This window comes from Neocloeon triangulifer, unplaced genomic scaffold, assembly GCF_031216515.1.
Source record: "Neocloeon triangulifer isolate White Clay Creek 2 clone unplaced genomic scaffold, ASM3121651v1 ptg000014l, whole genome shotgun sequence".
Lineage (NCBI taxonomy): Eukaryota > Metazoa > Arthropoda > Insecta > Ephemeroptera > Baetidae > Neocloeon > Neocloeon triangulifer.
Genome location: NW_026775556.1, coordinates 23,720,929 through 23,746,418, shown reverse-complemented (window position 1 = coordinate 23,746,418; position 25,490 = coordinate 23,720,929). Strand labels below are relative to the sequence as shown.

The window sequence follows — 25,490 nt, the reverse complement described above, 5'->3', positions numbered from 1 at the left end:
TGATCAGGCTAATTATTTTTTGCGATTTTTTGTTCTTCCAACTTTTTGGCATCAACGACTAACTTGTCAGGGAAAAACGAAGCTCGTCGCATCAATTATTCCAATCCGATTGGATTCTCCGAATTCGCATTCGCCGGTGAGACAAACGTAATCAATACCCGGCCGGAGTATTTTTACGCTTTGGGTCAAATTTGCAAATTTCCAGGGCGCCGCGTGTTGGCTGCAGCCGCCGCGGTGCGCAGGAGATCGGCGCCGATTTCAGATTTCATCCGTAGGGCGCTCGCAGCTCCGCCTGGCGTCGCTCGGCCGCACCCGTGTTTATTGACATCTTGTCCGCAAATTGTTTGCGTTTCGCCTGGCCGTGTAGTCGCGCTGCAGTGTCGGGGCCAAGTTAGAGATAGATAGAGAGGAAAGGGCGGAAAGTTGTCACCGTTGCTGCTGCGACACTCGGCGAAAATGGCGAGCGAAGGCAGTGCTGGCGCGGGCGCCGAAATCGTGCGGGGCCAGGTGTTCGAGGTGGGCCCTCGCTACACCAACCTGGCCTACATCGGCGAGGGCGCCTACGGGATGGTCGTGTAAGTAACAAGTGTCCTACCCCTATGCGTACAAACGCACCCTCCGCACCCGTACCAGAGACGCACCGAGCCGAACTTGTTGCTGCCCCCGTTTCGACTCTCAAAAGCAGTCTCAAAGTCCCCCGCGCCCTTCCTCTTCTTCGTCGGGTGTTTTTTTCTTCTTCAATTTCGCAACGAGGGGTTGTTCCATTATATTCCGTCAAAACTTCCCTTCCGCAAAAATGGGCGTGCTGCCTTTGTTTCAATTCGTTGCACGGTTTGTTTGCCCGAGATTTAAATGAAAAAAATTATCTCACGAGGAAAAATTGCTCCAGCATTTTGTATTTATTTTGGGGTTTGCATTTTTTGTAATGTGCAGCAGCAGCCTCTTGTGGAATTTTTTATCTTGGTCGTGATAAGACGGCGTTTGATTAAAGAAAAGTGGCATATTATGTCTAGTATGTTTGCGTCTGTAAAAAAAGACCCTCGTCGTGTTGCAGACGTCAGAGTCTATTGAAAGATGATAAACTAAATAAACTTTTCAAATTTTATGCTTTGAGCTTTGATTGGTAATTTTTTTAGTGGAATTTTCTGAAAATTTTATTTACTAGTTAAAATCTTGAGTACAAACCGCAACAAATCAAATATTTCCTTTTTTCGTTTGAAATTGAGTATTTTCTAAAAAATTCAATGCTAACATTCAAGTGGATTTCATTATTATATTTTAATATTCGTTTTGTCATTGCAAAGAAAATTTTATTAATCTTAAAATTATGAAATTTAAAATTTCCACTTGTCTTGTTATTTTTCATGTCATTTTTACTTAGTAAAAAGTAGAAGAATGAAACAACTTCCACAATTACTATGATTAGTGTAGAGTTGATGAATTTAATTAAATGAAACCTAATGGAATGTAAACAATATGCTTTTAGCAATTACATGAATAAACAACAATAATATAATATTGTAATATAACATTAAATTTAATTCATTTCAATATTAGCATACAAATAAAAAAACTCGGATAATTGCAACATTTTTATTTGCTCTTTTATCATTTTAATTTTAATTATCATTTATAATTTAGACCAACTTTCTATTTGTGCAAAGTTTTGAAATAAAACTTCTTATCGTGAGAGAGGAAAATAAAAATGATAAAAATCCCCTTTTCCTAACAATTTGCGCTTTTAAAAGCGTTTTTCCCATGGGGATTTTGCGTTGTAAATTATTTTCCATTTCCATGAATTGAAGGAAGGAAAATTTCAAATCTAAAAACCGTGTTGAAATGAACGACTGGGCTTTTCCTTGTTGGAACGATGTTTTTTATTGAACGAACTGTTTTTTTTTAATGTTTCAACAAGAAAAATCCAGTTGTTCGTTATAATAAAGAAAATCTTTTTAAATTTAAAAAGATCCGAATCGGCTTCTTCTTCACCATAAAAAAAATAATTGATTCAAACAAGAACTTTGTATTTTTTAATTATTTTTTTTCTGCTTAAAATTGCAAATTGTTTTCATGAAATTTTCTTTTTGATCGTTCATAATCTACAAACCGAGAGCACTTTCCTTCAAATTGCATCGAAAATGATAAATTATTTCTGGGCCTTTTCATTTATTTGGCCGTTCGTGACTGATGTGCATGAACGGACGGCGTGGCAAAGTGACAGTTGCTGGGCCGACGGGGGTCTTTGTGCGCGTTTGATCGGTGAGAAAGCAATTTGCCGGACGGACGCAGGGATCAATTTTGCGGCGCGAGCGAGCGAGCAACAATAATCACTGGGGCGAAATGCCAGTTTAGGGGTTGCTGGGCGGCACGTTTTTAATTTAATGGCGCCTCCGTCCGACACGTCGTGACGAATTTATCCTCGGCTGAAAAGAGAAAATTGAAATCGCAAGACAAATATCAACGCTCGGCGGCAGACTTTGCTCCGTTTAATTAAAAACTCGCTCACTTTTAATCTGGCCCAGTGTCGGCGGAAAACTTTGGACGCTTTTGCAATCGGAGAGCTTTTGAAATCGAATACGACAGAGAAATTCCAGCAGCCACTCAATTTTTGATATCAAGAGCTCGTTCCGATGATGTCACTCAAAAGTTTGCTCTTCATTAGAGTATATCGAGTGAAAGGCGGAAAGTTGTCAAAATTTTCCGGGACGAAAGTTTCCGATTTCAAATAAAACGGAATCAAATTTTTTTACAGATCGATGTAATTTGAGAATTTTTTTTTCAAATCGAGGAAACTTGTTTTTATTGTAATTTTGGTAAAGAGATGGAGAGATTGCAATTTGCAAAAATGAAATAAATCGAATTGTAAAAAAGTGACGCGGCAACAAAATATTGCTAGAATTGGTAAAAAAAATCAAAATATCTCTGAATGAACTTGATTTGAATCAAAGAAGCAGGAAAGGAAATAAATCATTTATTAATTTTCAGTACTTCCAATATTGAATTAATTTAGCATAATTTTTCAAACCCGAGTGTTTTATTTAAATGTGATTTTTTTTAGAGTAAGATTGAATTAAATTCATTTCAATTTGTCAGAATTATTGCTTTTATGTTTCACTTTTCCTATTTCGACAGTATTGATTGCATTTGACTTTTCTAAAATTTGAATTTCCGCAACAAGAGGATTAAATTTGCGCTAGCGAATATTGTGGGTAAAAATAAAATATACAATTCGCAAAACGCGCTGATGAAATGGAACTGCGGCGGAAATTATTACCAAAACGCCGGCCGGGTTTTGCCTTTTGTTTTGCGCCGCAAAAGAAAACACGCACGCGGCTGGAGCGTTGTTATTATTATTCGAGTGGAAATTCAGCCGCGAGCCAATCGGCATTCACAAGTTTCACCATCCATTTGCCCAACAGAATAAACGAAGGGAGCCCCTCGTATATCTGAAATTAAATCGATCAATCAATCAATTTTATTTTAATCATTATTTTTATTATTAATGTTTCAAGTACTTATTAAAAGTGTTAAATTTCATAATTTATTTATCGGATTTGTGTGTGAATTGTTTTATCTTTTATGTTGTTGTATAAGTGGTTTGATAAATATTTGAATAAATGAATCATTATTGTTTGGTGATTTCAATTTAAAGTTTGGTTTTCCTTGATGGGTTTTGTGGGTTGTTTATTGTTATAAAAAACAATATCCTGCTCTATTGTTTTTTAAAACGATAAACAACTCACAAAACCCATCGAGGAAAAACTTATTTTAAATTCAAATCACCATAAATCAACCCTTGATCGTGAAACTCTCCCACAAAATTATTATTCTTATTTATTTGTCCAACATCACATGATAACATTTAATTTTTGAAAACAATTTGTTTGGGATCAAGGATTGAGAAAAAAAAATAAGAGAATTTTGAAAAAGATAAATTTTTTGTTTATTGGATTGAATGCCATAAACTTTAAATAACCTTTAAATCCGTTTAGTTTTACATTTTTCCGCTTTCATTTTAATAAATTTTGTTTTTACTACATATTTGTTTTGTTTACATATTTGACCAAAAAATTTACATACACAATTTTCCAGTGCTTTGCAGTGACATGGTGCTGTTTTAAAAAAAAATGGAAACCATCTAGTGAAAACATGCCTATCATGAAATTGCGCCGCCTTCCAGTTTTCCTTGATGATCATCTCGGTACCATAAAAATCAACACAAATATTCAATTCCTTCAGCACTTGTTCATAACAAAAAGTTTCAAATTAATGCGTTATTCACGGGAAGGTTCAACAAGCTCATACACAAAGCGAAATTTCGTGTATTTGAACAAACCTTGATACTTTTTTCAAGTACCTTCTTTTTACACCTTGAAGTTTCTCAAAATCTTTCTTTTTCTAAATGATAAATACACAATATTTGCAATCACAAGAATGGAAATTTTTTCTTGATTAACATCATGTTTTTTATAAATTGCTTGAAAATGGTGAAGAAATTTTTTCTGATATATTTAAGTCGTTCTTTAAAAAAGTGTTAAAAAAAACGAAGTTAATTGGAATAATATTTTGTTTTAATTTGCTAATTTTGTGAGAAAAAAAAATTCTCCTCAATTCTCCTGTGAATTTTTTTACTTAAATATAAACTGTGTTGCAAAATTTTAATAAAAATAAATAGGGAAGTCTATAAAAACAAATTTATGAATTTCTGCCTGATCCAATCTTCAATTAGGAAAAAATCCAAAAAATTTATGAAATTCATGTATTTTTAGTAATTTTTTTCGTTTAAATTGCGGCCACCCGCTGTAAAAACAGTCTGCTCCTCTGGGCAGCCACCGAGTTTCGCCTGCGCTTTTATACCAACGGCTGCTAAAAGGGTTTCCTTTATTTGCGGGCAAACTTGGTCCGGTCGGCTCGTCGGCCGGTGGTGCAAAAGCAAAAGTGGGTCACGCGAGAGAGACGAGCGGCTGCGGCGGCGGCGGGCGGGCTGCGAGTTGCATCCATTTCTCGCTCATCCTTCACGGCTCACTTGCGAAATTAGCCTGTCAACGCGCGCACGGCACATTTCGCCGCTGAAACAAACTTTGCACGAAAAGCGCCCAAATTGATTTTCCTCTCGCACACAAAAGCCGATACATATTTCACGCGCGCCACCCGCTAATTTATTATGCGAGCGCAATTTGCCTCCGCCTGCGCAATTTTATCGTAATTACTTACGCTGTTGCTGCGGCGAATTAGCGATGCTGACGACTTTTTGCCGCAAATCGATGCCGTCCAAGCACAAAAAAAAAAAACTCCTACTCGATTGACGTTTAAAAACCATCAAGGCTGATAAATAATGCCAAATGCGAATTGGCAAAACACGAGGAAATGGAGTAATGAAAAGGGTTGGCGAATTTTTTTTATCTTCCAACTTAATTAAAGGGACAAATTCTCTATAAATAAATAAAATGCGATTGATTTTTGTTTCACAAATGTTGTTTTAGGCAAAATTAGTCTTTTTGTGCATTTTTAAATATTTGATATCCATTTTGGTGAATTTAAGTTTTAATGGAAAAATATACAAAAAATTTATAACGTCTAAAATATTAAATATTGAACTTTCTGCTTATTCAGTTCAATAATTAATCATTTATTTTTTAGTTTGATTATTAAATCTGTTTAATTAAAATTAATGTATTTGAATTTGTTACTAATAAAAACATGATTTTTTAATCAAAAATAGTCCCTGCAGAGTAAATTTAAACAGGAGTTGAACGTTGTGTTTCCTCTCGTTTTTTTTTTTTAATTTCTTTTAAAACAAAACGGCCTTTGAATAAAATTAAAAACACAAAATTCTTTAAATTCATGAACGTTCTGTAGTGTGCCCATTTCTTCTCTCTGTTTAAATCGAAACTCACTGAAGTTTCTGCTTAATTTATTTACTGGAATTTACAATTGATTTTTATTAAAAACAATTTTTATATCAAGGAAAAGCTCAATGATCAACTCCTGGAGTGTCAATTTCTTCAAATAAATTTACAATTTTCATGTGCATTTCAGCGTCAAAAATTGTCTTAAATAAGTAATATAATTCATGTTTAAAATTTAAAATCTAATTCAAGACGGTCAACTTTTTAAGATTTGATGAGAATCGGCTGGGCGGAAGCCAAGCAGAAAAGTGAAATTTAATTCAATTCGACTCGAACAAGGGAAAGCAGCACCGCAACAAGACGATTGTGTTTTTATTCTAATTCCGTTCCACATGAATAATTGCGTCGGTTATCGCGGCGGCGACGACGAACACTCCCAAAACCAATCTCGGCTTCCGAGAGAGTGAATCGAGTGGTTGCAGCAAGCGGCGGCGGCCACCGACATCCGGCCAATGAAACGATTACACGCAGGGAGGATGCGGCGCCGCACACGAATTTCGCTCTCTCTCGGCGGCATCCGCGAAATTCTTGCCGAGCAGGTGGCGGGTCAAAGAAGTGAGCAGGCGGCTCGGGTGTCAAGGGGCTGCAATCGAGAAGCGCACATTTGGCTCTGCTCCACGACACTCGACACAAAGACCAGCCTCGCACCTCGTTCATTATACGCCGCATTTTCCTCCGTTGTTCTAAAGCCAGCCAAAAATAGCCCTCAATTAGCCGCCCTTTCTCGGCTCACTCTCAAAATTGGCAAAGTCTCCTTGTTTGCTTTGCGAAATGCAATCTCGCCTGCCAGCAGCATCACATAAATAAATCCGCACTGCTTTTTTTTTCAAACAATCGTATCCCGTTTCTTATATTTGTTTTTCCTTCTCTCTCTGCTTGTTTATTCATTGCAATTGTGTTCTGTCCGCAGATCCGCTTACGACAACCAAACCAAGACCAAAGTGGCGATCAAGAAAATCTCGCCGTTTGAGCACCAGACCTACTGTCAGCGAACCTTGCGTGAAATTAAAATCCTCACCAGATTCAAACATGAAAATGTCAGTGAAAATGACAAAGTTTTTATTAAAATAAGGGAGCACTTTTAAGAATGGAAAATTAATTAAAACTAGAGTAAAATTAAATCCTTAAAATTTCTCGTTTCAATTAGAACATAATTTTTTACATCTAATTTTGTGCGTAAAGTTTCAACAATTTCATTTTTTAATAATATTTGAAATAAAATTAAATGAAGGAAACCCCAAGTGCTTTACAAATCTATTTTGGTTTGATATTTTTTTAGTAATATTATTATTATTTTTAATTTTTTTTGATTGAATTTGGATAAATATAATTCATAAAATAAATTGATTCAAATCTTTTGATTGCTTCTAGATCATAGACATACGGGACATTTTAAGAGCACCGACCATCGACCAGATGAAGGACGTGTACATAGTTCAGTGCCTGATGGAAACAGACCTGTATAAACTTCTCAAAACGCAGGTTCGTTTTAACCAACAATTTTATAAATTATCTTTCAAATTCATTTTGTTTTCAATTTTCAGAGGTTAAGCAATGACCATGTTTGCTACTTCCTTTACCAAATTCTTCGCGGACTGAAATACATCCACTCAGCCAATGTGCTGCACAGAGACTTGAAGCCGAGCAATTTGCTTCTGAACACAACATGTGATCTAAAAGTAAACCGTCCTCAATCTGTCCCTGCAGTTGAGCAATGTTTTTGTTTGCAGATTTGTGACTTTGGTCTCGCCCGAGTTGCTGACCCAGACCACGATCACACGGGATTTTTGACTGAATACGTAGCTACTAGGTGGTACCGTGCTCCTGAAATCATGCTTAACTCTAAGGTTTGATTGGTTTTTTTCCGTAAAAATTCCTATTAAAAATTTTCAAATTACAGGGCTACACGAAATCAATAGATATCTGGTCAGTGGGCTGCATTCTGGCAGAAATGCTTTCCAACAGGCCCATCTTCCCAGGTAAACACTACCTGGACCAACTGAACCACATTCTGGGTGTTCTCGGTTCGCCAACTGAGGCTGATTTGGAGTGCATTATTAATGAGAAAGTAAGCTTGAATGCAAAATATTTCATATTTTTCTGACTTTCCACATTATTTCTCAGGCTAGAAGTTACCTCCAATCATTACCGTACAAGCCTAAAGTCCCGTGGACAAAAATATTCCCCAACGCGGACCCGAAGGCTCTAGACCTTCTTGATAAAATGCTGACGTTCAATCCTCACAACCGCATCGAAGTTGAAAGCGCCTTGGCCCACCCCTACTTAGAGCAGTATTATGACCCGGCTGATGAGGTAAATTGAAATTAAATGTTTCATATTAAAATTAAAATGTTTGAAATCGTTAAATTTGACTTTTACTTGATTATTTTTTTAGTTGCTTTGTAGAAAAAAACAATATTTTGCTTAAATTTTTTCTAAACCACCACCAGCTGAAAAGTGTAGAGCAGGATATCGTTTTTTTCTTATGAAACAATAATGTACTAAAAGAAAATTTCTTCTACAAAATTTAAAAATTTAAATGAAAAAGCAATGTTTGTTGCAAAATAGTAAAAATAAATTAAATCTGTTTCCCAGCCTGTAGCAGAGGAACCATTCCGTTTGGCGATGGAACTTGACGATTTGCCAAAGGAGCAGCTGAAAGCACTAATCTTCCAGGAGACCCTGGCCTTTAAGGAGACCTACCTGGATAATGACGCGTAATCAGGTAGGCCAGTTTGAAAGCCGACCAGAAAATAATTTATCTAACCAGGACAAATTTTTTGTGCTCTCTGGTTTTAGAACTCGCGTTTTCACACAAAGCGCTTATGATTAGACTGGGCTGGTTCCATCTTGTTGTAATTATGTGGTGTATTGTCCTGCCATCAACATTCCATAGAGAAGAAGTTCTTTCCAAGAGCGACACACAAACACGGAGAAAAAAAATGATGCCACACCAATGGTTGTTGATGATTGCGCAGCCGTAAAAAAAATATTGCATGCATTTTTTATTATGAGTGTTTGAAAACTTTGAAGTCAGTGTCTAATAATTGATATTCCCGTGACTCGTTCATTCGTTTGTGCTAACGTCACTTTAGTTGGCAGAAGATTTTTGCTTTCCAAATTACGGCCTAAAATCAATCACTCAATGTGTATTGTACCTTTGTTCATCATCGCGAGCTAACTTAGTACTCGTTTTTTGACTCTCCATCGGATACATGTGTATAAAAAGTATGATGTTTTCAACTCGAATGTTAATCAGTATTCTCTTGATCCTCGATTAAGCTCAAATTGTGAGTTTTTAATTTTTTTTATGTCGTTGCAAAAAGTTATCGCCGTTGAAAAAAAATTACAAGACTTTTCCTACGATATATTGTCAGAGGCAATAATGTATTATTCAACCTAGTTGTGGTTCTAATGGCATTCTTTAGTCATAAATGTTGTATTCATCATCATAATTATAAAAAAAAACAGTTCAATAAAAATTGTATTTCTAAGACAATATGCAGCAATTTTTATTCAGCTTTTGTGGATATTTTCTTTTTATGTACAAGGATACTTCGGCAAAAGGTCAGTGCAGTAACTTGACATGAGTAATCTAGGCTTGCTCACTATAAAGGGTTGAAAGAGCCACTCTTTTTATGGCCTGCTTCATTTGTCTCCTTGACGGTTTTGCAGCCAAGGACGAATTCTATTCAATCCCTTTCTTAAGACCTCTCTATGTTCTGCTAAAGATCGTTCAAACTGGAACTTTTAAACGGCTGCTGCTCCTTTCTTAATGCTCGCTGCAGGCCGTGACGGATTATTACCCCCGCGCCAGCAAGCGGGAGCAAGTCAGATTCGCCAGATGCAGCCTGTTGGACACGAGCGTCGCACAGGTTGCATAACTCGGCCTTTCAGCAGTTGCGCGAACGCCGCGAACCGTGCGGTTTGGAGAGCCGCAAAGTGCGCGTTGTTGAATAGAGCCAAAAGTAATGCGAGGTGTAAACTGAAAATTTCCCATTCAACTCAAGCACCGCAGTTTCATTTGCATAAAGTGGCTCGTTGGCTTTTTAATTCACTCGTTGAGTAAAATTGAGTAAAAAATAATAAAAGTGGTTGAATTGAAACTCAAATATTACTCGACGAGTACATTTTAATTTGTTTTTGTTTTTAATTAGAGTAAAAACAACATCCTGCTCTTTTCCGTAACTAAACACCAGAAGGAAAAAATATCATTCAACTCATCGAGGAATAGATGGATTCATTGCAAATGGGAACTTTTTTTAACAAAATAATAATTGTAAGCTAAAAAAAGTGAGATTCTAAAAAGCACGGCTAAAAAACATTGAACCAATTTATAACTTTTTCCAAGGAATTTTGTATAGAAATACAATAATTTTCATCTTTTTCATATTAAAGCGGTGGATATTAAAAAAAATTTATATTTTGAATAGTAATGTTAAAACGAAGTCCAATAAAGAGTTAAAACGATCATTTTTGTTTTTAACTGAAAACTCTCAAAACTTTCGGCTTTTTACCGATTATTTATTTCTTTTGCGTGTTGTTTTTGCAGAAAATTAGCTTCAACGAATGTACACGATTTTTTTAATTAAAACATATTTCCCTCTTCATTATACCGCGCACTCAATTTGCCTTCGTTAGCGGCTGATTAATTTTGCGCTCACAATTACATGATTAAGCAACTCGCTGCTGCCAATAAACCTGACAGGCAAGATGGGAAAGGCGAGCATTTATTGTGCGCGGCGGCTCTCAATTAAGGGCGATTGTGTGCGGCGGGAAGCGAGAGAAGACGCGCGTAATTATTCTCTATTTCCACATCCGGCACAATTGGAGTGGAGACACACACACACGGCGAGCGGCGCCAATTACTCGGGGCGTACATTTTATTATTGACATCTGACACGGAGAGGCGCCGAAGCAGTTGCGCGCCGATCGATAGCACGGACGGTGCACGCAATAAAACTCACCGCCGCACTACCGAGCGAGAGAGCGAAAGAAAAGTTGCGAAAGGAGAAAGAAGGAAGACGGAAGCGGCGGCTGCTTTTAAATCATCACTTTGTATATTGGTTTTTGGTGCGAGTTTACGCGGCGAGGACCGACGCTCGTGTGTGTGTTCTCTTTATGACGGGGAGCAGCCGCGGCCCCGGCCCCGACCAAATGGTGCTGTCATCGAAAACCAAACAAATAAAGCAGAAGAGCAGGACGCATGCGTTGCTCCCTTAGGTCGAGGATCGAGCCGCCAGCACTCATTCTCATCCGATTCCAGTCGGCCACGGACCAAATCTCGGCCGATCGTCGGCGCCCATGACCTCAGGTGCCCTCGCAGCGGTCGTGACCGCGGCCCGCCTAGACCGCCTGCTCGACCGCCGGCCGCCCACCTGACGCTCCTGCCCAGATCTACAAGTGGCAGAGATGAGCAGTGCCTTCTTCCACACCTGCTAATTGCCAATCACTGCTCACGTGTGCCACCTTCGGAGGGATGTGATCCCAAACAAGAGTCGAGCATGAGCACCTGATTCGCCCGCCGACTCAACGCGAGTCTCCGCTGCGTCGAAGAAAAGTTCCCGAGGTACGCGTGAGCCACATTTTCTGCCTTTTATTTTCTGCTCTACTTTCTCTCTTTCCTATCTCTCGTTGATTGATTGATTGATTTCTCTCTTTCTTTGTCCGATATATTCTTTACCCGCTGCATTGTGGCCGATTGGCACTTGCAGTCAGGACGCGCGTGCCAGCCGCAGATGGATTAGGCATTGTTTCCAGCTTTGTCGCTGGATTTGTCGTTTAATTGATCGCGTAGGGCTTTGTTCGAATCCACTCGCGTCGTGCATGAGAGACACTCAGCTGAATGAATGCCGTTGTTCATGAGCTCGGACGAAAATAATCTGGCGCAGCATTCCACTGTGTGAATTTGAAAGGGGTGGATCAAAATAAAAAGTCATAAAAAGGCCTTTATTACACAATTTATGTTTTTATTCGCTTCAGTTTACTCTGCCGAATTCGCACTGTTCTCTAATTAAACTGTAAATAATTATATTTACAATTAAAGTAAATTTTGTGCATTATAAATAATGCTCAAGTTAATCTAAATTTTATTTTTTAAATGGTCTTTATTATTATATAATTTTGATACTTTTCGAATTTATTATGAGTATAATTTACGTTGTCGACGGTAAAAAAATTAGCAGCTTGTTGCAAAGTTGCCTCGCATATTAAAAAACTCAAATCTGAATTCACTAGTATGTTTTATATCAAGCATGAAGGATGAATATATTGTATTTTATTTAAAATTCATCTCTAAGAATTGTTTTGTGAGATTGTGAAATAAACTTTGAGCCAGTGAAATTATAAAACCTTGCAGGAAGTTCTTCATTAGCAAGAGAGATCATTTTTTTCTAACGCTTACATAATCTATTTCAGCTTGGCTGCTTATCAAGTTTTAATTTTGTTCTCTCATTCTCTGTCTTAGAAGCAAAATATTCACTCAGCATGTCTTTTATTTTACTATTATTTTAAATTATTATTAATTATGTTTATTCGAATTTCTTTAAAATAAGGTTTGAAAAGGGAAAAATAGGCGGTGTTAGCAGGAAAACAAGAAAAGCCTTGTTTTCCCCACATTTTTGTTCTTTCTTCTTCTCTTAAATAAAATTAATTATAATAATGATCATCATCGTAGCAGAGTGCGAAAATTTGAGAATTTTTAAATAAATGAAGGCTGAATAAAATTTCGTACTATTATACAATTTTGGCTTTCTACCACAGAGGTTTGCATATTTTGAAGCGCGATTAAATTGTGCCTGAAAGCTGCTTTGTGCCGCGCCTAATTTGCAACTTGCCCGCAGTGCGTGGCCGGCGGAATACAATAAAGCTGCTCGCGTTTATCATCAACACAGACCGACTCTTTAATGCCTTTAATTGGAACAAAGCAGCGAATTGGGCTTCGTCTGGAGTTAAATTCGGCATGTACATCGTCCTATTAATATTTGATAGAATTCGTACAAGTGCCGAGTTGCGTTCACTCCTTTGTAATTTAATTCCATCTCTGGAGAGTAGTAAAGCCAATTTTACCTTTTCCACACCGCGCGCCGTTCTATATTTAGCGAGCGATGCTGGTCAATAATTCAACGGCAACTGTTGAGGCATTCCGATCCCATCGCGCCGATCAAAATATCGTCTCAATAAAGTCGTCACTGATGAAATTAATACACCACCGAGTTATTTGATCTCTCGAAATCCATTTGGTTCTAAAAGAGAAAGAGACGCACTGTTTGTTTACAGTTTTAACACTGGATTAGTGTGTTTGTGTTTTCTCTCTCCGCCTTTGTTATTATTGGAATTCCTAATCAATCTCTTTTCATCACCCTAATAACGTTCGCTTTGCTTTCGAAACGATAATAACAGTCGTTTTGCCTTTTTGCTCGCGATCACAACTCGAAGGCGAACTCTTTGATGGTGAATTACTGATGTTTGCCCTATTTGTGTGCCAAACGAGTGCTGCGTTAACGTCACTCTCCTGTCAACTTTTGACGTTAAAACAATGCTGACTATGAGAATCACAAAAATTTCAAGCTCAGAGACGGCAAAAGTTGGGATTTTTACTTAGAAATTAAATCTGGTCAATTGAAATATAATAAATAATATTGTTTATCTAATTTTTTGCTAATTAGAAAATTATTCTTTTGGTGCGTGTTTTCTTTGTTGTTCCGAACATCTGCGTTCTCGAGTTTAGCGCCTTCAAAGTCTTGATTATGCAACCTGCGAAACAATATTCCGCGAACCGCCCACGGCAGTGCGGGTCATTCTCAAGAGATTACACTTTTTTATATTAAACTGATTTGAAAAGAAAAAGTTCTTTAGGATGAGAAGCTCGCGCGCACAAAAGAAATTCCCCAAAGTCGGCGCATTGTTAAAGATTTCCAGATATACCTGCTGTGCGGGTTTCATCTTACGCAGAAAAGAGGCGCCTGGTCTGATTGAAAATGATCGTTTTATTATATTTTTAACACTCATTTGTTATTTAAATTCGTACCAAGATAAAGTAGTAATGAACTCTTGTAAATTTAAATTATAAAGTTACAATCCACGGAACTGGAAAATTAAGGAAAATATTTACCTACATGTTATTTCAAAAAAGGTATAAGTTTTTGTCCTTCTTTTTTGCTCATATTCTTCGTCTCGATATATTAGCATCTGAGAGACGGAAATTGAGAAGCAGTTTAGTTTAGCACCTGCACGTCGACTAAAAGCAGCAGCTTCTCTTTCGTGTGACAGCGCATAAAAAGTTACGTAATCCCCTTCACGCTCTGCTTTTCTACTTTGTCTAAGCACCTCTCAACAGTCTCAACGCTCTTTGCTTTTTCGTCTTTCGGCCCGGTCTTGGACGCAGGCAAACTTTTTAAAAGGCAAATCTTGTCGGCTATATTTACACAAATTTAGGCAGCGCAAAAATAGCCGTGATCTTCTACGCACACTTGAAGTAAAAGCAATTTCGGTGCTTTAATTTTAGACAGTTTTTAGTAGACTTAATAAAGTTAAACTTAATTAGAAAATTAATTAATTTTAGTTTGAAATGGTTGATAATTTAACTTGTTTACTATTGCTTTTGTAATATAATATAAATATTCAATATTAAATTATTATATAATGTACTTATCTCCAAAATTATAATATTAAATTATATTTAATTGTAACTGTAACTGTATTATTAGAAAATAATTACACCAAATGCAGATGATAAATTTTTTCATGGATTAAAATATTCACCACATCACTATAGTATACACCGACATAAATGTAATTACTATTTTTATTTTAATTATAATTAGTGGGTTTTATTAGTAAAGTAAGAAATTCAGTAAGTTTATTTACTGTCAAACTGATTGGAAATCAATCAAATCACAATCATGTGATTTAAAAATTGAAAAAATTATATGGTTTTATTTTTATTTTTTGTTTTGTTTTAATCTGTGCTAATTTTTTTTTTTATGTATTTTTTGTATAAACGATTGTTTTTAATTTTGTTAGCGATCAGCAGTCTAGTCATCTTGTTTGAAAACGTTTGCTCTCAATAATACTTGCGGCGCCGCGCCGGTAATTTACAGGTTTAATATTTAATTTTGTCACATTTCAAATAAATTAAATACCGGCTTCAAGTTTAACGAAGACTTTAGATTTTAAGATGTTTTGGATTTGCTTCATTGATTTAAGCAACATATGTCCCCCTCTTTTTAAACTTTCTGTTTTTATTTTTAACACGTGTACAGCCAATTTGGTGCTTTTACAGCCCGACTATATTTTTATAATCCGGTCACGAAAATAGCATCTAAATTAACACACCTGGAGGCGACTTGGCCGCGCAAAAGTGACGCAGTGCAGGTTTAATTTTCGCCAGACGACTTAGCGCCGCGTGTCAAAAGCTCGTTTTGTGCGTATTAAAAATTAAAAAAAAGTCCCCTTTGTTTTCTGTTGCAGCAGCAGCGGCAGAAGCGGCTGGCCGACAGGAAATGAGCATACCGCCGCGACACTCGACTGGATCGAATGGCGCCGCGACAACTACCTTGACTGCCTCCACCGCCCCCGCGACAGCCGCCCCCGAGCCGACCGGCACCAGTGCGGACGACGGTCTGCAGGAGACGTCGACCCTGAGCGAGCGCGAGCTGTACAAGATCGAGTTCTTCAAGACGTACGATGTGATGACCGGCGTGCGGATCGCGGCCACGCTCGGCGGCTTCTTCAGCCTCATGATCTTCCTCGTCATCTACAAGAGCAAGTGCAGCCGCGGCGCCAAGTCGGTCGCCTCTGACGTCGCCATCGAGCTCGACGCCGTCTCCGAACTGCCCTACGACACCCACGGCCCCACCTTCTGCTCGCCTCGCATCTCCTTGGGCAACATGAGCGCACCAGCAGCCTCATTACGCACGAGGTATCACAATGAAAAATCTAAAATTTAGCAAATTATTTCAGTTATTTTAAACGTTATTCCAGCAATACAATTAATTTGTCCAGTAATTGCTATTTTTATATTATGTAATAAATAATATATAATTATTTATTAAACCCGTCAGGTGGTTACACTTTGATACATTTTAAATTATTATTTTTATTGTTATTTATTCTTCTCGGTCAATATTTTAATTAAATTTTAATAATTATACATAATTCAGACCTGATTTCTTTTTAAACAAGTAAATAACAGATAAATTAAATTATTTTGCTGAAGAATTTCCCGATCAAGGATTGGTGCATTATAATTGATTTCAAAGACTGCTTTATCAAATGAGTTTTGTTGTTGTTATGATATTAAAATTATTATTAAAAACTAAGTTTTCATATTTATTATTGGTTATTTTCAAACTGGGAGCAAAATTTCATTTTTTACTACTTTTATTCCTTTTATTTATTCATTTATGACTTAAAAATCTCAATATGTCTTTCAAAACTTATTTTTACTGAAAACTAAATAAGCTGCATTTATTAAATAAATAAATCATTCCATCTGTCTTACAATTTGTTTTAAAATTTCTAATTACGCTTTTTCATCCAAATACACTAATTTTAATTGTGCTTAAGTGCAAGGTTAAAGTTTATTTCATCACACTTGGAACTAATTGTGCGTTTTAACTTTCAGATACTCAAACAGTAGCTACGTGAACATGCTCAATTACGAGCCGAAAAGTCTGCCGGGGTCGGTGATGGGCTGGCCGAGCCGCGGCAGCCACCAGTGGAGCGAGCCGCCCTTTCGGCAAAGAGCCTCCCTGGACACGACGGCCTGCTCGACCAGCAGGAACTCGAGTTTCCTCACAGTGCCAGGGGTGCGCCTCAGCTCGACAGGGTCCTCGTCGGACAGCTCGTACTACCTCGAGCACCGCAGCCTCATGGAGCTTGGGCTTCCACCGCCCATGGTGAGATTAATTAATTTTATTCCGCTTTAATTATTTGGCCCGGAGGCAGTTTTTTTAAGAGGATAAAAAAAAAATACCGCCAAGTTTATTTTTCGGCGACGGCGCTCGTTAATTTTTCATGTGCGGTGTTTATCATGAGGCCGGATCGGAGCCTCGGAAGCAGCGGATGTCCGTCGATTTTTCACTATTTTTAGCCCGACAGAGTGGTGATATTAAAGGAGAGCTTTTTTGCACATCGCTGGGGGCTCTTTATTATATATGAGCGTCAAGCGGGTTGCATCGCTGCAAAAACTTTATGTTACTGGCATTGCAGGCGCTCTTTGCAAAATTTTTCATATGAACCTAATCATTGTTTGATTCCGATTGAGACGAGGAAATTATGGGACTTATAGCGTTAAAAAAAGAAATCAAGAAAACTCATCAAGATAATTAATTAAAAATTAAAATTAGTAACGTTTTGAGATACAAAATAATTTGAAGTGAAAGATGACTTTTTTCATTTCCTACGCAAGGGTTATCATGTTTCAAAGTAAAAATAATTTATCCTCATTATCAATTTTATTAATATTTTAAGCACTTCAATCACACGTTTTTAATATTTTGTTTCATTCATCTAGAGTTTTCTCAAGATTTTCCTCTTTACAACCAGAATTTGAGCTGCAAATCTTCTCTCAATTCATTAACAATAAGAAGTACATTAAAACTGTTTATTTTATAAATTCAACGCAGGTTTTATTTTCAACTAATTTACGGCTACTTAGAAGAGCAAGAGGTTTTTTTAGCGCAACGTTGAAAATCGATGTTAACTTTGTGCTGAATCACCATGCAAGAACGCAATCTAAACAAGTGCTATTTTTGTACTTTGAAGGGCTGTCATGTCGCGCCACTTATATGGAGAATTTACAATTCCTTGAACACGTCTTCTTTCTAAGTCAGTGCTTGATTTATACAAAATGGGACGCTAAAAAATAATTTATATTGAGCCGATCTCGTTCTCAACACCTAGATTTTATTGAATTATTCTAGAAAAAAAATCTCTTGGTTGTAAAGTCTCACGAGTGATTCATGTTGTTGAAGTTGCAAAAAATTTAAAGTCAGCTTTTCCTCGATGGTTTTTTGAAATTGTTTAATGTTTCACAGGAAAAAAGCATGGTATATTTTTTTTTCAATAAAACAATAAAGGCTCAAAAAATCCTGCAAAAATGAGGAAAGCTGACTTCAAATTATATTCCCTTATTAAACTTCATTTAGAAACTTAACTGGTAATTAATGATATTCATTTATGCTTATTGAATCAACCCTCGATTGTACATTATTAATTAAAGTTATATTTATATATCTTAAAATGATAAAATTTTTACTGGAAAATATAAAATAACTGTCAGAGGTGCCTTCCACTTTTTATTTTATTTAATAACTCATTTTAATAATTATAGAATTCAACTTTTCTGACAATAATTTAATCATTAAAAATATTCTCATCTTCAGGTTTTTGCACCAAACGTCAGGGTCAAGGGTCGCGTGGATGGCGTTGGGGTTGAGTCGGGTCGTGCTGCTGACCAGTCGGCGCGAAACTGCGCCATCAACATCAACGTGATTCAGCCGACGCCGGACATTTCGCCGTGCAACAGCGAGAAGCAGCTGAACTACCGTCAGCGGCGGGCCATGATGTTGGCGGCGCCGCTGGCGTCGTGCGGCAGCGCCACCCTGGGCACGTTCGACGAGCAGGCGGACGCTCGTTCCATCGGCTCCGACTCGGTGTTCTACAACGACGAGTACTGGCTGGGCAGCGACGCCGACGACGCCACCCTGTGCGATGACAGCTCGTGCTCCTCGGACGGGTGCTCCGAGTGCTCGTCGACGAGCGGCGCCACCGGCGGCACCGCGAGTCGCGACCAGGACGTGAGTGTTGTGCCCGACAACAGTTCCAGTTCGCATTCCCAGCGGACGCCGTCGCCGCCGTCGAGCAGCAAACAGGGTCCAAACGTCGTCGTCGTCCTTTCGCCGCCGCAAAACGGCCAAGAATTGAGCTCATGTAGTAATAAGATGACCGCCAACGCGCTCGACCAACTAGCTAGCAAGGTCGACGGAAACAATGAGCTGATCACCGAGACCGTTTTCTGAAAACTGCTCGTTCCTTTTTGTGTATTATAATCTTGATCTCTCCTGACTTGATATCATTCTATGGTCGTGCAATTTCGTCAGGCTTCGCCTCTGTAAAAGAACCAAAAACTGAAAAGCTCATATCGAGGGAACCACTTCATTTTTTAATTAATTAATCAAGCTAAAATTTTAGTGATTTTCATGTTTTAAATTTAGAATATTTATTTGATCAAAATTAAGAAATGTCAATTTTGAAAAAATTTTAAAAATTTTAAAGGATAAAAGAATTTTTTACTTCGTTAGGCAACCTGGCAGACATGGCCGTCAAGCAGGTTGCATTTTCTTCAAATTGGGATGGTTTTCCTATCTGGAACTAATTTTTCTTTTTAAATTTTAACATCAAATCCATTTCAATATGAAAAAGCAAAGATTTTACTAATCAAATAATATGAAAAATGTTGTACCTCCTAAAACTTGGTAGCTTCTGATTTCCGAAGCACCGCATTTATAAAAACAAAAACACGATTTTCTAGATAACCATTGTTGTAATTGATCTTTAAAATAAACCAAACGTACAATCAAAATAATTCCATATATCTTTAGTTGCTTTAAAGATTTTTGCCAATTTAGTTTTTATTATTAATTTTTTGCAGCTTTTTATTAAAAGTGGTTTCCTCTTTCTTGGAGACTTTGTCTTCTTCTTAAGTAAATTGTGTGTCTCAACGTGTAGCAACCACGCCGCTCCAAAAAATTGTGAGAATCTCAAATCGTGTTAACTATATTGTGTACTATTTAAAAATGAATGTACCGGGTATAAAAATTGTCGATGTTGTGTATAGACTTTTTGATATATCACATTAAAAAAAGAGTCAGGAACAGAAAGAAAATTCTATATATCAGCAGTCAATTAGATCAACTTGTTGTACAATTGAAACTTGGGTCCTGCTCGTAGAGAGATGAAAAATGAGGCAGTTATTTTTTAAACATGCGACGCCCTATCGAAGGAAAGAACTTTTGTCATATAGGATACCTGATATACTTGTGCTGGAATTTTTCAAAAAAATCTCATTATCTCAACACTTTCCTTACAAAAAGCGAGAAATTTGTTAAAAATGCGATAATAAACTTTGCACCAGAATTGTTAAAGTTAAAAACTACTTCTTCCTCTAAACTGTAAGCGTAGTTTGCACTTGTACGCCAGTGCAAAAAGTTTTTGAAGTCCCTTTCACTGCTCAGGTGTTTCTCTCCGGTGCATATATTGACAAAATGCAAAACACGTTCGCGCGTTTCAATTCCGATTGTGCGCGATGAATTCGCAAAATGTACTCAATGTTTTAGGGTGAGCGGATCAATTTTGTCTATATATACTTGTAAAAAACTGGTACGCAGACTTGTTTGCGTTGACAATTCACGGTAAAAATGACTTTACCATTCTTGAAAAAAACCACACCCCGACACAGGCACACTTAAGGAGAGTTTGTGTGAAAACAACGACGAAAAGCTAAAAAATCGAGATAATAAAAAAAATCAAAGTTGTTTGAACAAAACGATGCAGACGTTGGAAGATGCACTTAAAAGTATCACACTCGTAGAGTTTGCATGACATATATTTTTTCTTTGTCGTCGTCCAGCAGAGAGAATTATGTATAAAAAAAAAACAGCGCAGTTGATTGTTTGAGGTGCTCTTAAGATTCTAACAAATGTTGTTGAAAATTATTTTGTAAATGGTACATATTGAGCTTTTTCAGATTTGGGATGTATCGAAAAAAAATATCATAGTGTAGTGTGAGACTTGGCAAAAAAGTCTCCTTTATCATTGTTAGTTTTGATAAAAACGCGCGACGGAGCTCCTGCAATCCGCTGAATTGCAGCAAAACAACAGAAATATACAATTCCATTTTTAATCTTTGACCATTAAAACAATCAGCACCAACTTGTGAGGAAAGTTGTCTAAATGGCTTTAATTAAAAAAAAGTGGCATTGAAATAAATTGCAGCAGCTCTGATGAGAATTATTCCCTGCAGTTCTGTTGCAGGGATTGAAAATGGTTAAAAATTGGTATATCAATGTAAAAGTATAATGGTGATATAAAAAAATATTAAAATAAAAATCGAAATGTTTAGAGATCTGTCGTTTTAACTTAAAATCCGCTTGACATAGTCACAATAAAGTTGGCTCCTAATTAAATTTAAATTTTTGAATACTGTGCAAACGCTTTTTTTATTTTCACAGGTTTGTAAAATTTATGCATTTGAAAGTGTGTGCAGAATTAGAAGAATAATTCAATATTCTCCCGATTTTAGTAAAATTTGATATAGATTTGATTTTTTTTTCTGTTTTTAGTAAATAATTAAATTAATAACTGTAAGAAAAGCGGGTCAAGTTTGCTACAAAATCCCCCCAAAAACTTTTGAACTTTCAAATTTTTTCGCACCAAAAAAAGAGCCGAGCAGACCGAGCAGTGCTGCCAACCTCATTTGTTATTGTTGCTCATCATCTCGTGCTGATCTCGCTCTCCATCACGCTCGTCTGTGGGACACATGCGGGATACAAACGCACGTGCAGACCTGAAGGTTGACGGCAAAGAAGTTGAAGAAATGTCGGACGAAGACGTGCCACTGGAAGCCGACGACGTCTTTGAGGAGGTCGAGGTGTACGACCCCGAAGGCCTGCTGCTGGACGATGACAGTTCGAACGAAGGGGCGTCCGATGACGACGAATTCGAGATGAACGGCGAGGAGGTGGTCGTCGACGGCGGGGAAGTGGTCGAGGAATACGTCCCGGAGAGGGATGACGCCAAACTCGTGTTCAAAGAACACAAAAGTGAGATTCAAAAACTGAAAAATCCATACCCAGATAAAATAATGTGATTTTTATGTTATGAATTATAATTTATTGATTTATGTACTGCAAAGAATAATTAAAATTTTTTGTTCTCAAGGCTCGATTTTCTGCTGTGACATCGACAAATCAGGACAACTGGCTGTGACAGGGGGTGAGGATGAAATTGCTTACGTTTGGGACCTGAGCACAGGGGAAGTGAAAATCACCTGCAATGAACACACTGTATGTCTTAATTTTTCTAATATTAAATCATTTCATTTTAAATTTTGGAATTCTCAGGATTCGGTTGTCAGTGCTAAATTCAACCACGATGGAACTTTGGTGGCCACTGGAGACATGGAGGGCAACGTCCAAGTCTGGAAAGTTGCCTCTAAAGAAAGAATTCTTCAGGACACAATCAACGAACTTAACGTAATTTTAAATATAATTTTTATTTTATCCATGATTACTTTTGGAATGTTTTTGCAGTGGATGGATTGGCATCCAGCTATCAATGTGCTCTTCGCCGGTGGTGGCGACGGCAACGTCACTTTCTGGAGGGTAAACTCGGGCGAGTGCAAAGTCCTTCCCAGCAGTGGTGTTTCCTCTGAAATTGGAAAGATCATGCCTGATGGTAATTAATTAGTAATTCTTAATTGAAAATCATTATTAAAAATCTAATCAAAGGCACTAGAGCTGTGGTTGGTTACGAGGACGGAAGTGTGCGCATTTTTGATTTGCGCTCCTGCAAGACCACCTTCGTCATCCCTGCGGACGGAGTGCCGATCAAAAGTTTGAGTTGCCACAGAGACAACACCCTAGTATTAGCAGGTGCGAACAACGGCGACGCCAAACTGATCAACACCAAAAATGGAAAAGTAAAAAAAAGCATTAAATTTTATTTTACAATTAAATAATTTTGTCACATTTCAGCTTCTTGGCAGCTTGCTTTGCACCGATCCCGAGCCAGTCTGCGTCGAGTCGGTTGAGTTTTGCCCTCTGGAAAACCAGTCCGACCTGGCCGCCTGTGTCACTCTGAACGGAGACCTCTCCGTTTGGGAGATTTCCCACCAGGAAGTGAGAGACGGCGCCAGTTTGTTCGAGGACGTCACCAAACTCGCCTGGTCTAGGGCGGACAGGTCTCTCATTGTGGGCACTGTCAAGGGTGACGTTCAGATCTTCGATGGGTTGAACCTCTCGAACAAAGCCACCATGCTCCTGGGACACAAGTCCACCATTCTCGACTTGTGTCAGTCCAGGTGAGATTTTTTACTTAGATTAAGTTTTGTTGTTGTTAATCTGGACTGAAAATTGAAATGATATTTTAGAGACGGAAAGTTGCTGCTGACTGCTTCGGATGATCACACAGCGCGGGTGTTTGAAATACCTGTGCAGCAGTGATTTTTTGGTGCAATGAACTCTTATCAGTTATTATCTTAATTGTTAAAAAGTCCGTAAAGAGGTATCAGACTAAGATATTTTCCAGCGCTATAATAAAGCTGTCAGTGAAATCCAAAGAATAACATAAATGCATTTTTCCGCAATACAATCATGCATTGATATTTAAAATTTACTAAATTTCCTGTCTGCCATTCTATGATTTTTACATATTTTCTCATCCCCTCTTTAGTTTCACATTTAAAATTAGAAATTTGAAATCAGATAAGATGAGTTATAAAATTAAACGTCAGATGGCAGGTAGAGAATTAAATGGCACAACCCAGCACAACCCAAACAATAAATTAAGATTCATAATTATTGAGATCTTTTATGTTCCCAATCAGTTTATATCTCTTGATTGTTCAAAGTCCAAAGTAAAATTTCCCTATGTGCAGGTCAAGGTTTCAATTCATATCAGTTAATTAAATTGGGATATTATCTCCATTTTTGTTATCAGGTTTTTGGTAGCAAATTTAGTTTGAATTATTTAGAAAAACCATGGCAAGGAGATTGGGCATATTAATTTTTGGTGCTACTGGCTACACCGGTAAGGTGGTGGTTGAAAAGATTTTGACCTTGTCCAACAAGGTTGAGAACCTTTCATGGGGCGTTGCTGGTCGGAATGAAAACAAGCTGAAGGAACTTCTGGCTGAAGTTTCTAAAAAGACTGGTACTTTTTGCATAAATAATTTTGAATTTTACTAATCCTTTAAATTTTAGGCCAAAGTTTGAAAGACGTAGAGGTTGTTGTGGCAAATGTGGGTGATGAGGTCTCTCTGAAGAACATGACCAAGAAGTGCAAGGTGCTGATTAATTGTGTTGGGCCGTACAGACATTGGGGTGAGCAAACTGTCAAGGCCTGTATTGAAACTGGAACTCATCACGTTGACGTCAGTGGCGAACCAGAGGTAAAATTAATTAATTAATTAGGCGATCTAATATTTACATGTTTATTTTGCTAGTACATGGAGCGGATGCAGCTTTTGTATCACAAAGCGGCTGAAGAAAAGGGAGTCTACGTCATAAGTGCCTGCGGTTTTGACAGTCTTCCAGCTGAAATTGGCTGTTTGCATTTTATGCAGCAATTCGATGGAGACGTCAATTCGGTGGAAACTTTTCTGCAGATGAAAAACAAAAAGCAGAAAGTAAGAAATATGAAATCAGTATAATTTTTGTAAATTAAAATTTTAATTTTCAAAACAATTAAGGGTCCTGCCATCAATTATGCAACCTGGGAGTGCATGGTGCACGGCCTGGCCAATGCCAAGGACCTGAGGCCCATTCGGAAGCAGCTGTTCCCAGAACGACTGCCCCCGATGACCCCAAAACTGAAGCCCAGAGGCTCCGTCTTCAACAACCCAGTTGGCAAGGGCTGGTGCATGCCCTTCCTAGGCTCTGACCAGTCCGTGATGCGTCGATCGCAGTACTTTTTCCATGACAAGAAAGGCCAACGACCTGTACAGGTTCAGTGCTACTTCTCGGTAACTGCGCTTTCCACTGTCATCACTTTCATCATTGTCGGAGCAATGTTCAACCTGCTGACCAAATACAAGTGGGGCCAGAAGCTCTTGCTCAAAGTAAAGCAAAACAATTTTTTTTTTATATTTACTAAGCTATTTTTTGCAGCATCCAAAAATCTTCAGTTTTGGTTTTGTCGGCTCCAGTGACGAAGGGCCAGATGAAGAAAGTCGCAAGAGGACGGAGTTTAACATGACTTTTATTGGAGATGGCTGGTCTGAGAAGAGGACTGCTGGACAGCAACACACTTCTCTACCTGACACAAAAGTTGTCACCAAGGTAATTGAATATTATCAAGTTTTCAGAATTGAGCGCAAAAGTGCAAATCAGATTTCAGGCGTGGATCCTGCTTATGGAGTGGCAGCCATTGGTGCTTTGCTCTGTGCGAATACCATATTGAGCGAAGCTGATAAAATGCCTTCTAGGTAAATAATAATAACTATATTCCATCAAGTAATGCATTTATGCAACAGATTTAAATCTAAATTTAAACCAAAAAATTATATTTAAATCAAAACAAAGAGGCAAAATTTATGCTTAAATTTTACTAGAATAAATATTTTTACAGAGGTGGTGTTTATCCACCTGGGGCCGCTTTCTTTGACACGTCTTTAATGGCACAGCTCGAAGCCAATGGTGTAAAATTTGAGGTTGTTGAGAAGAGAAAGGTTTCTAACAATAAACTTTAAATATCACAAAATCATAAATTATTAATAATTGCATCAAATATAGAAATCCTAAAACAAAATTTTAATGAAAAGCTACTATACTGAGAAGTGTGCAAAATTATGAAATT

At 37.7% G+C, this 25,490-nt stretch overlaps 3 protein-coding genes and 1 long non-coding RNA gene across 5 annotated transcripts; 3 read left to right on the top strand and 1 right to left on the bottom strand.

The window, feature by feature from the left end:
• Positions 1 to 309: 309 nt before the first annotated feature.
• Positions 310 to 9,408, top strand: LOC132199624 (mitogen-activated protein kinase 1). Its single transcript, XM_059624491.1, has 9 exons — positions 310 to 575; positions 6,820 to 6,946; positions 7,281 to 7,391; positions 7,454 to 7,588; positions 7,640 to 7,756; positions 7,810 to 7,977; positions 8,034 to 8,222; positions 8,505 to 8,634; positions 8,709 to 9,408. Exons 1-8 carry the CDS (start codon positions 457 to 459, stop codon positions 8,628 to 8,630), a joined length of 1,092 nt encoding a protein of 363 aa, XP_059480474.1. The 5' UTR covers positions 310 to 456; the 3' UTR covers positions 8,631 to 8,634; positions 8,709 to 9,408.
• A 1,469-nt stretch (positions 9,409 to 10,877) lies between these two features.
• LOC132199311 (uncharacterized) lies at positions 10,878 to 21,037 on the top strand. Of its 2 annotated transcripts, none has more exons than XM_059623929.1 (4): positions 10,878 to 11,478; positions 15,384 to 15,831; positions 16,537 to 16,810; positions 18,299 to 21,037. In XM_059623929.1, the coding sequence occupies exons 2-4, from the start codon at positions 15,413 to 15,415 to the stop codon at positions 18,932 to 18,934; spliced, it is 1,329 nt and encodes a 442-aa protein (XP_059479912.1). In that variant the 5' UTR covers positions 10,878 to 11,478; positions 15,384 to 15,412; the 3' UTR covers positions 18,935 to 21,037. The 2 variants fall into 2 exon arrangements, with proteins under 2 accessions (XP_059479912.1, XP_059479911.1); XM_059623928.1 differs by having other exon boundaries at positions 15,381 to 15,831.
• On the bottom strand, positions 18,214 to 23,953 carry LOC132199315 (uncharacterized). The gene is made up of 4 exons (XR_009442100.1): positions 22,663 to 23,953; positions 21,386 to 22,590; positions 19,209 to 19,286; positions 18,214 to 19,024 (listed from the first exon to the last, which is right to left on the bottom strand). It is a non-coding gene; the product is annotated as an uncharacterized LOC132199315 (long non-coding RNA).
• Positions 23,441 to 25,419, top strand: LOC132199312 (saccharopine dehydrogenase-like oxidoreductase). The gene is made up of 8 exons (XM_059623930.1): positions 23,441 to 23,577; positions 23,634 to 23,846; positions 23,897 to 24,084; positions 24,139 to 24,321; positions 24,385 to 24,753; positions 24,803 to 24,973; positions 25,025 to 25,119; positions 25,263 to 25,419. The coding sequence occupies exons 2-8, from the start codon at positions 23,675 to 23,677 to the stop codon at positions 25,381 to 25,383; spliced, it is 1,299 nt and encodes a 432-aa protein (XP_059479913.1). The 5' UTR covers positions 23,441 to 23,577; positions 23,634 to 23,674; the 3' UTR covers positions 25,384 to 25,419.
• The last annotated feature ends 71 nt before the right edge of the window (positions 25,420 to 25,490 follow it).